We start from the raw sequence: 12,112 nt of genomic DNA, 5'->3' as shown, positions 1-12,112 counted from the left end.
CATCTTGGACAGCAGCACTGAGTCTGGCGGCAGCAGCGTCTACGGAACTGGTGTCATACACACACGACCAGTCATAATTTGAGAGAATATTATATAATAAGGTATAATCACCAGCTATATATTTACGATATGAATACTCACAATTTTGAGTAGGGTTAACAAGAGGCAGACTAATGCCAATAACCATAGGAGAGTGATAAGTATCAGGCTTTATTAATCCTGAGTCAAGAAAGGTAATACTATAATCATTAAAGTTTGTGAAAACCAAATCAAGCAAATTGCTGCTGCCAACAGAATCAATGCACTGTTGCAGGTTAAGTAGACATGTGGAGGTGTAGATCGCATCACCTCTGAGTTTAGAGTAATAAAGGCAGTCAGGAACGGCCAGACCATGATTCCAGTCGAAACCAGGAGCGTTGAAATCCCCCACTATGACAACTCGGAAGTTTTTGGTATCCAGCCTATCTTCTAATGAACGAAAATAATTGGCAATGACTTCAGGTTTTGTATCAGGGGGAAAATAATGGTTTCCAATGAGCAAATTTTGATTGTCAAGAGTGGGAATTTCAACCCAAACACATTCGTTATAGGATTCTAAGTCACACCTACGTTTAAAAGAGCGAATTTTAGAAGAGAGGGCAGTAAGAACTCCACCGCCACGAGTCTTATTGGCAGACATCCGATCGGAGCGTAAAACCGTGTAACTGTCAGGAAATAGATTATGATCTAAACACATATCATTAAGCCACGTCTCAGTTAAACAGAGGATATTGTAATCGGTAGAACAGACATTACTGTAAAGTTCGAACTGCTTGGTCCGAAGGCCTCTGACATTTTGATAATAAATATCAAAACATGTTACAGGCTGTGCGTGTGACGCGGCTGAAACACGTGTGTTCATGAAGTTAGTGTTAGCCTTTATTCAAGTGTGTCGATGCCCTCCACCGGGGCTCCTTCAGGACTAACAGAGCCGCTTGCATGATCAGGGGTAGGAACACCTGTCGGAGGGAAAGGGGGCCTAGATATGGCCGACTTTTCCGCAGAGTAAATCTGGTCTGGATTTAATCGCCCGTAATAAGGGGCGATTAGACAACCAATTGGCCAGACATCTGTATTGTTAATTAAATGAAAATCATCTTCCGAAACAGAAATGTGAAATGAGGAATATGAACTAAATTTTGTTTTTAACTTAGTGCATTTTAGGGAAGCAAGCTCAAATTGAGCTTTTAAAGACTGATCAACGTCAGCTGATGTTACATAACAATAATTCCATTAAAAATCAAAGTTATCATTAAGAGGTCAAAAAAGTAAAATGTATATACATTTACAATGGTTATGCCATTTTTAGGCGAGAAAGAATTATATACATACATATATATTGCATACAATTAGTGTTTTAATATGACGCGACGACCTTATAAAATATGATTAAGAAGAACGTTACTGACTGCGATTACGTCATCGTCCCTGCAAACAACATTAGCAGCTGATGCACATCTAGCAGAGGGACAGGAGCAGACGCCGAAGAAAGCAAAGTCTCTGATCTACCGAGCAGGAACTCGGAGACCAATAATTTGGAAAAAAGAATTACAGAATTTAGAACCAACACAAACTTCAATAACAAACAGAGTATCGAGGTGGTGTCCTCGTACACAAAGCGTGCAATTGTGACTCCTGCAAAACAAGAGAATGCCTGTAATGGACTTGAGGAAAGAAACAAAACAGAGGACTGCAGACCTCTGCTGGACGCGTTCCAGTTTGCTGGAATCTGTTGGCGTAATTGAATTTCATTCACACAACAGACTCGTATTCAGGCCCATGTCTAACATGCGCATGCATTCAAGAGATGAGAAGGTGAAGGTAATAATACGGACTAGAAAATAATAATAATAATAATAATAATAATCTTTAAAAGACAGACGGGGCGTGTGGCCTGAATTTATCTGGCTTAGAATAGGCACCAATGTCGGGTTCTTGTGAACATGCTTATGAATCTTCGTGTTCTAAAAGGGACGGGGATTTCTTGACTAGCTGACTGATGTCCACCTCTGTGGAAGGCCTCTGTTAAATAATCTAGGACCTTAAGTCACGGAGTCAGTTAACAAATGTCTCTTGTCTCTTACCACGCTTCGGATGAAACTTATTTTCTACTGTGAAGATGGAGGCAGCAGATTCCTCCGAAATGTCAATAACCACATACGAAACCCTACGGTGTCATAACTTAGAAAAACAAATTTTTTGTACAGAGTTTTTGCATAGAGTGTTTTGGTGTGAAAACCAGAAGGAAAGAGACCAGTAGAAAGACCTAGACGTAGGTGGTAGAATAATATTAAAATGAATCTTACAGTAACAGGATGAGGTGGTATGGACCGCATTCATCTGGCTTAGGATATGCCCTATATGATACGGACCAGTAGCGGGCTCTCGTGAACACGGAAATGAACTTTCGGGTTCCAAAAATGTTGGAAAAATCTTGGCCAGCTGAACAGCTGGTGGCTTCTCAAGAAGGGCTGAGCCCCATGGAGTTAGTTATGTACATCAGTATATTCTGTAAGACGAAGAAGACGTTAGTTCATGCCCCCCGCCACTCAGCGCCTTTGTTAAGCCACGCTTTGAAAATGTGACTGTTAATGACCACAGGATTCTTATTTGCTTATCATTTCCTTCGAATTCAACCTTCGTGGGATGAAGCATATACTGTACATGCCAGTTGTACCGGGGAACTTCTCTCTTCAGTAATTCTAAATGTAAGGCCATCAGCTGCACTGAATACGGGATCTGAAGTCAAAGAATTTTTAAATACGGCCATTTGGGGCTCAGGTGACCGTTTGAGTATGCTGACTGTGCTCCATTTGATTATTAACGCTGATCGGACATTGTTCACTTACTTGCAAAGTACATTATGTACCTTGACACTATAAGCATTGTGACGTTCACAAATATTTTGAGCTTAAAACAGGTATCATATGTTACGTTTCCGCTGTTTAACATTGATAATTTTCTAACTTTATATGGATTTTACATGGAAGAAAATCTTTTGGTGCCATTTTATCACACAACAGTTCATATTATTTTGAATCCAAGAAACAAAGTGTAAAATCTTTGCCATTAAATACAGAAAACCTGTGTACAACAGATGCACGCACACAAAAGTCGTTAATTCTCGTATATTATGGAAATATTTTAAATTGTTATCAAAGTTTTTGGATTGTACTAAATGCTTAAGTTGAAATATTTTAATTTTTCGTTACAGTATCAGACGGTTCTTACTCCTGATGAAAGTATCACAGGTGAGTAGGCCCGTATCAGGTAAACTAAACTGAAAGAAACTGGTTTTTCTAAAGTGTGAACTTTAAAAATTTTAACTTTTTTTTTAATTGTCTCTTTACTCTTTCTTATCATACAGCCCAGCAAAAATTTAGTTCCAGAATGTGCGGAGCCCGTTATGAATATATATAAGCCTATATTATATAAATGTTACATACTTAAAAATGTTCATTTTATATATTCATGTAGAATAATTCCAAAGAAGCTTGTAGGGCTTGATGGGGGATATCATTTTCATTAATAATGGAATTGTCATTGTATTTTGGGGTGGGACTATAGACGGGGTATGGACTGATGAATGGATCACTGACACACAGAGACTAGTGTCCTCTGTGTATTACAGTCCCCGTTGGCCATTTCCTGGCAACGCATTTTAGCACAGGAACTATAAGTCTCACTGAATTACACACTCATAATATCACACATAAAGTCTTCTCTTCACAGCCGCACTCTTGCAACTGCTCTAGTTCGCAGCCTCCCATATCCACTGTCCTGGTCGCAGACTTGTAACAGATCCCTTACGGCTCATAAACCGCACTTTCTGACCGCTGATTCAAGACTGGCTGGGTCGCCTCAGTTGTCTTCCCTATATTCCCTTTGCTCGGACCGAGTAGGAAACACCATTTCCAGCAGCAACTCTATTATTACAGAGGTGTGTTTACCGCGCCGTTGCATGGCGACGGCTGTCGTTTCGTCGTTTCGAAGGTCTTTGCCTAGCAACGGGTCTGTACGCCACAGTAAGAATCCTGTTGTATGTTCAATATTTTGTAGGTGTGCATACATTTAGAATATCCCTATTTTATTTTTATTTGTCATCCACAGGCATTGCTTTCAATGAAACCATCTCTGTATTGTTTGTGTCAAGATCAACTTTGAACCACACCAGCTTTCTTTATAAAAAGACGATAATTCCGTATTTTCTAATCCAAATTTATATTCCAAACTGAAGCAAAATGTAATTTTGTATCCTTGCATTTGCTTACCTCTGTGTTGTGCAAGAATTGGCAAAGAAGACGCCCAGAAGAATATGGATTTCATCGTTAAAACATCGACAAGAGTTAACATGCATGTCCAGATATTTTTTATTTAAAATAAAATAATACATCGACATACGAATTCTCATTATACGAAGTTACAGTATCACGAGCATTAAAAGTTCTGTCTTCTGGGATATACCTCCATGTAGCCAGCTGAGGGTCAACCAACCTTTCGGAGGAATATATCAGCCATCTTCAGGGCCAAAGAGTAAGTCAAGCAAAAGACAAGCATGAATCATGCACCAATTCATTCTGGTTACCTGCTTGCCTTACTCTTCGATTCTGTAGATAGAAGTCATATGTTACTCCGAAACGTCAGTTGACATCCACCGAACCACATTGCGTTATATCTCAGAAGGCAGAGCTCTTAACAGTAACACCGCTCTTTTCCAACCCGCCTTTGTTTGTATCGGCGCAGTCGGAACGGTGCTATCCCTGCTACACCTGTTTCTACCTTAGGACAGTGTATGATGCCCACTGCAAGTTGTCCTCACAGATCAAACTAAGGAAGATCGGTATAGGTACGGGAAATTAGCTGGGTCGGTTTGCATGAGTCTCAGGGTAGCGATGCCGAAGAAAGCGGTATTCTGGGAGTTAATCCAAATGACGTTTATTCACCTTTGTTCTCCAAACCACACTGTTAAATTAATGTATTCTTAGCTTTAAGTTACAGCGTTACACGATCGGCAAGCTATGTCTCGGAGCGTGCAAGGGTCACGTCCGTTCAGTTCGGAATATGGTGAAAGTCTTCCCCCCCCTTTTTTTTTTGTGGAATGGCTTGCACATCTCACGCCGAGAATTCGAAAGATGGTGTTGACATATACATTTCATCCCATCTTCCGTAAGGAAGCTTGAACGAGGCAACTCAATCATACTGGCCCTCATTCACAGGCAACTGTAACAAGTTCTGACCTGTCCTTCTCATTGACCTTCCTTTTAGGCGCGTCCGGTTCCCTGTACCCGAGCTAAATTTATGACTGCTAGTAAATGTCAGAACTCCGGACTCCTTGGTCCTGCCAGAATCTAGAAATTTCAACATAAACACTGTATTGCAAGTCCCAGACAATGAAATACGATATTAAAGATCACAGTACATTTCCAGTAATATCAAAACATAAAACTTTTGAAATTAAAATTACCGAGAATTAATTAGAAATAAATTTCATGGTCATCTATAATCATCCAAATAAATAAGGGCTCAGAATGATCAGCGTCAACAGTTGTAGCTGTGAGAATCTGAAATTTAACGTACCATGAATCAATTTTAAAATATAAGCAGTTCAAGTACAGAGTGAATCGTATAGAACCGGCCCGATGAATTTGCTAATAATTCCGCAGGTGATGCATATAAACGCTCACAATTACGACATAATAATCCGTGGGCCGTGCTGAGTCGAATGGTGTGCGCATGATCCAGCAAGTGACAGCCCTTATGCTGCAAGGTCAAGGACAATGCCGAAACCTGTCTGCAGTGGGCGGGCGACAGTCATGAAGTACACTGTTGAACAGCGAGTGTTTCTAATGCCTACTTGAAAACGGCGGACACTTTCAACACCTGCTCTGATCACGGCACACAATCCAAGATAAGATATGTGTAAATTACTTTAATATCTGTATGGTATATTTTATATTACACCTCATTTCGTCGGGCCGGTTCTATATGAATCACCCTGTATTATGGAACAACAGTGTAACGAATTACTTGATATGTTTGTATGAAATAGAGTGTAAATATGCTTACGCCCACAACTGCAAAACGTTTCCTTCCATCTGTCTGGGGCGATTCTGCGCCCAGTAATGTCCTACGTACATTCTAACACTGCTCTCGGTAGTCATGGCACAGTTTTGTTCGGTGAATCGGGTAAAGCCCTGAATCTGTACCCTCTGTGTCTAAGCACAAAAACAGTGGCAAGAAGCTAATAATTCCTCTAAAATAGAAGGTCAAGAAGGGCCACCACGTCGAATTAAAGCTAGTGTACGTTGGCACATGTACTGGGGATTTCTGGCTTTACAGGTAAAAGTAGTCTGAATTTAGCTGAAGTTAAATGTGTTGGTTGGACAGTTACTCATTTACGTAATTGCGCCAAAGTCAACTAGTACACGCACTTACGATTTGAGAAGATAAAATGAATACAAGCAACATGCTTTGGAAATCAGAACCAGGGAAACTTGCTCCTAATTCTACCTGAATACTAAAAGAAAGATTAGACAGACGCAAAGAAATCATCAAGTATTTATAGTGTAAGTTGATAGTTGTAGTGTATAACCGACTATACAAAAATACTAGGTGGTGTATCAGCAGGTACCAACTAATTAACCTTTATTTATAAAAAAAAATAATTAAAAAAAACACGCCATGCTCCGCGAGGCGCGTACGAATTTTGCGATTAATGAGCAAGCCCGACGACCGATAGCGTTCGGAATGAAGTAGTTACATTTCAGAGATGACAGGTGTTGAAAATGATGTCCATCTACATGTAGATATCTTTCATAAACATTTATTTCGTTAAAAAACACAGGTCCAACAATCTTCCATGCACTTACACCACACACGACACCAACTTCCCCTGGATCGAGAGAATATACTCGTACGCCATGAAAAATCGGCAGGGGGGTTACCAGCTAGCGAAACCAAAAACGCGTTTGCTTATTATTTTTTAACGCGTGTGATGTCTCTTCCATGAGACCTTCCAAGAAAATTATATTGTTACTCTAATTTCTACAATGTAATAGTATAATTTATAATCATATGAAGTACAATTTATGTAGTCCGATCATTTAAAAATATATTCATAATTGATCAGAAAGAAAAAAATAATTATTTCATATTAGAATATTTTACGAATCACATTAATCACATACGTATTTTTTTATTAAATTGCTCATTCTTGTTCATTAAACCTTAAATTACGCACACCAATAAAATGAAAAATTAAAATTTAACTTACATAAATTTTGTTCTTTTCACCTAAATATTCAAAGCCCTCTTTCAACAAAATACACTTTCTTCTTCTAGTTATACCGTTTTGTTTTTATATTCATATTCTTTGATTGATCTTGTCTCATTAAACAGGTCTGCCCTCGACTAATGAAATAAGCTCTTCAACATCGATTTAAAAAATTGTAGCCGAACAGAAATAAATTCGGAGAACATCAAGAGTATATGCATACTAGAAGGTCTTAAACATGGCTGTTCTCAGGATCTGCCCCACCTCGGCCAAGCGATTCAACACGACACATAAAGACACGTACAGACATGCCGTGTCCGGTCGTGGCAGCAGTATGGCAGTTCACCGTCGCCGAGCCGTGTGAATAGCTCAGATTGAAGTCACAAATTTTGTAACTACAACTCATGGCACCGTCGCGTTAACGGACACGTATGAACTCATACTTGACAGTAACAATTTTACTTTCAAGGTTTTGCTCACGCACATTTACCAGCGAATAAAACAATCCTAAAAATGAAGAAAGCAGTCTTTTGGGATGTGGCACCGTGTAGATGTGGTGTTAACCGACGTATCGGAGGAACGTATCGCCTCCTCAACCAGTCTGCTTGTACCAGTTCTCACGGTCTCTTCGCTTGCGGATGTCTTATTTTTCCTTCTACCCTGAAGATGGAGGCAATACGTTCCTCCGAAACGTCGGTTAACACCACAACTACACGGTGCCACATCCCAGAAGACTGCTTTCTTCATAGTCACCGCCGTGAAAACCTCAAATCTTACAATCCTAAAAAAGGTTTAATCCAAACGATACGCCCCAACATTAAAATTAAGCAATTTACAGGGAAGAAATACATATGTCATGTAAACAGTATAACCAAGAATCAATACACATAGCCTGTAATGTAGTTAAGGAGGAACACACGAGAAAAAATTAGCATAAAATAAATCCCTTATGGCCAGATTAATAAAACTTATAAAACTGAGCAGTATGACGAGCAGTTTGATTCTGAGGTGAAGGGGGTTAGGCAGTCAGGGAAGACAGAAAAAAGTTTAACTTCAACAGAAACAGGCATCTTTCTTATGATATAAATATTGAAATGTTACCAGTCTGGCAGATCCGCATTTTCGCTAGATGCAGACAACTGCCCAGAAAGTATGCTCATTTTTACATGTATTCTATGTCATATTCTACATTTTTATATATTACCAATTCTAATAGGCGATATGGCCCTGGATTGGTAGGTGATTTTGGTGCTATAATAAATAATTTAATATTACATTTTGTCTGTTATAAGCATTTCAGTTTTGTGCCCTGTGTGTGTCATTTTTGAGGAGCTCACGCGTCTTGCCCATAGTCGCTGCCGCCAGTGAAATGAAGTGAATTTATTTCAAACTGTTGACATAGGGTATGCCTTGTGCACATATCTAAAAGTAACATAAACATTTCAGCTAAGTTCCTTCATACTACAACGCACTACAGATACAATTCATAAAAACAAACTCAAATACGTATCATATTCTAAGAATTAATAAGATATACGTATATTCATCTACAGAGTAAAATATATACTGTAAAGGGTAGGATTTCGTCTCTCTTATCTCTCCCACTTCCTGCATTTATTTGGCAATTTACTGCATAATTTAACTCCCATTCTTATTACACCTTTCTTAAAAGTATTTGTATTGTTCGTTTTGTTGCATGCCATGATTACAAATTGTAGAATTTTGTTCTACTTTCATGTGCTGTATTATTTCAGATCTACAGATGTAAGGTAATAGAAGCATATTTAAATCCTTATAAATCTGTCTACATGCTCGTATATCTCCAGAGACCGATTATTCATGTAACCTGCTTTTTGTAATTTGTCAAAGATATAAAATATAAAACGTATAAATGCCAACGAGTATGTGGAACTATCTGACAGTTTCTTAAAGTATGACACAAGAAAGGAAAAAAAGTAAAAAAGAAATCTTATAAAGTAATGACACTTTCTGCTCTATTTTATGGACCTGAAACTTGGCTTGTAACAAAGAGAGATGAAAACTGGATATATGTGTTGATTACCAAAATGAAATGTTTATGAAGTGTAAAGGGATGTATGAAGCCCAGGTGAACATGATAATGACTGATAAAATCAAAGAAAACATACATCTGTTTGCCATGAACTAACTTGTTGAAGACATGGGCTTCTTGATAAAATACAAGTAGTTGCTTGTGTATTCTAAAGATTCCTCTTTTACTATCCCAAAATCGGCATAAATCCATAAACAGAAGTGGACTGCAAATCTAGACAAAATGTCTAAGCCACATTAAAACTTATTTTGAAGCACTTTGCATGTGCACCTCGTGTTCATTGGACTGAAACTATAATAGGCAGAAGAGGAGAAAGTAAAACAGATCCTTCTGCAGTGGGAAAATGTTATACTCTCACGTATTAGAGGTCAGAAAGCAAAACTCATCACAAAGCAACTTTTATTCATGTAGGTACACTACACAAAGTCTTCTTGGCAATACCAATGCGGGTCCTGCAGTAGTCAGTATGCAGCTGAATGGGCATATCACAGAGATATTTTTCCCTGAATCTAATTTACTGGTACCCCCTTGATGGAGAGAATGAGTTGCTATATCAGCGGTTCCCAAACTTCTTCACTTCATGGTGTACCTGGACATCATTGTACTCTCTGAGGAACACCATAAAGATAATAACGATAATCAAATGACATTCAACAGGGGCAGATGGTAAACAGAAAAAATAAAATGCACCTACTTACAAGATTTTATGTACTGGATGCACACGATGTCCTGAGGAAACATATTTTATATCAGGTGTGCTATTTCACAAATGAATGTATTCCTCTATTCTTCATTCAATTTGTTTTTGTGGAGATGTAGCCAGCAAGCTACTGAAAGCAAAATAAACTAATTTAAATACTGGTATTGCCTATTAACTAGTAAATGTAATTAAATGTACAAACTAATTTCATATTATAAAAATACAGACATGAACATACATACACACAGACAAGAAACCTGCTGTCAAATTAACTGTGTTGTACTGCTTTGCAGGTATAAAATATCATGCATATATACTTATAATTGACAACATAAATTATTCAACAATATCAGCTCAACTAAGTCAATTATAATTATTTATCTTTTTGTGAAAGTAATTATTGAAATTGCATAAATATGTCTGTTGGCAACAATGACAGACGTGACATAGATTGAATTAGTTGAGTCTTGGTTGGCTGGAATGATTCTATACAAGAAACTGCAAAAAAAAAAAAAAAGTAAACTTGAGAAAATTATTGTCCATTAAATTTATTTCTTCTCCATTATCTACCCATTACTTTTTCATTCAAACAGTGACAGAACCAACCATGAAGAGGTTCCATAGCAGTACAATTGTGGTGTTACTGTTGACTGCAATATAATCTCAGAACAAATATTACATCTGAGACTGAAGGACAGAATGCTGCAATAATGATGAACCACCACAAGTAGAACCAGGCATTTAGTTTCCAGGATACTTTGCAATGTAGAAGACTGTTTGTAAAATTACAAAATTTTCTGCTTGCAGCCATGAATTATACAATGCTGGATTGGAAAATTAGCCACAGATTTGTAACTGGGACCAACATACTGGGTCTAGTAGTGTTTGCAACTGTTCTTGGCATAACTTTGGCGAAGATGGCAGAGAAAGGGAAACCACTGCTGATCTTCTTTGAAACGCTTGGCGGTGCTATGTTGATCATCACATACTGGGTGATTTGGTAAGAAATTCCGCTTCTTTATTAAATATATTGCACAGTCTGACTAACAGACTGGTTTTTTATACCACCGTGTTCATGAATTTGTATTGGCAAAAATAAATAAATAAATGTTCATAATATTTTTGTTTAAGAGAGTTGAAAAATTATGAGCTCAACAGGGGGACATTCCAAATTAGAGAACTGGAATTAATTTTGGAGCTGCTGATCTGTTGTTACTTTAGTAGGAGTAGTAATATGGACAATTTCACCAGTAGAAAATGTTGAAAATAATTCAGATTTATAACTGTAAATATATTTATAAACAGAATCAATGCAATTATATTAATTATATCATATTTTATGTTTGGTAGGTAGCTAAATATACTTCAGCATAGAGCTGGTACATAAGAGACAACTGACTCTAACATTGTCTCCATTCAAAACTGTGGTCTTCTAGGAAATGATGCCAGAGAGTTTAGTAAAGAATTACCAACGGTCTGGAGGAACATACTGCCTGTACTTGTAAGATGGAGGTGTCATGTCCAAAAAGATGGCATTCTTAATATTCACCACTGTGAGAACAATAATTCTTATATTTATTCCTTATTTTCTTTCAATTTTTTTATAATGCCTCCTGTGCCTGTAAAATATTCATGTTGTAAAGTTCAGGGGGCCAAAATTTATTTAATTTTTCAGTGTGAAAGTTCAGTTTACAGAACTTTCATCATATCTTACAGCAACAAGATTTTCTGGGTTTCATGGAAGATTTCATAAAAACAGAAAGTTCATAATATATTTCTCACTGTGTATTATATCCAAAAAGAATATGTTTATCTTGTGTGTTACCAGATAGGCTATGGTTTCATGCATGTTTCATATAAAATATGCATAATTTTAGTTTATGTTCTACTTATTGATGAATCATAATAATTATTAAATTACTTCTCCAATATTATGCAATATTAGGGAAAACGTTTGGAGAATCTCCTGTTTCCAGTAAGTGGAAATTCCACCTGGAATTAGAACATCTTCACTTAGAAAATTATAATT

The 12,112-nt window shown here is 37.5% G+C and overlaps 1 protein-coding gene across 3 annotated transcripts in view; it reads left to right on the top strand.

The window, feature by feature from the left end:
* The window catches only part of LOC111873959 (excitatory amino acid transporter 3), a 214,801-nt gene that overhangs the window by 188,542 nt on the left and 14,147 nt on the right, over positions 1 to 12,112 (top strand). For all 3 annotated transcript variants that reach the window (XM_023869073.2, XM_023869075.2, XM_033755288.1), the window contains exons 4-5: positions 3,254 to 3,290; positions 10,891 to 11,083. In XM_023869073.2, coding sequence (XP_023724841.1) covers positions 3,254 to 3,290; positions 10,891 to 11,083 — 230 coding nt within the window. The remainder of the gene's footprint in view (positions 1 to 3,253; positions 3,291 to 10,890; positions 11,084 to 12,112) is intronic.

The sequence above is a fragment of the Cryptotermes secundus genome, unplaced genomic scaffold (assembly GCF_002891405.2).
Source record: "Cryptotermes secundus unplaced genomic scaffold, Csec_1.0 scaffold826, whole genome shotgun sequence".
NCBI lineage: Eukaryota > Metazoa > Arthropoda > Insecta > Blattodea > Kalotermitidae > Cryptotermes > Cryptotermes secundus.
Note: the sequence above shows the minus strand (reverse complement) of the source record. Positions and strands in the feature narration are given on the sequence as shown.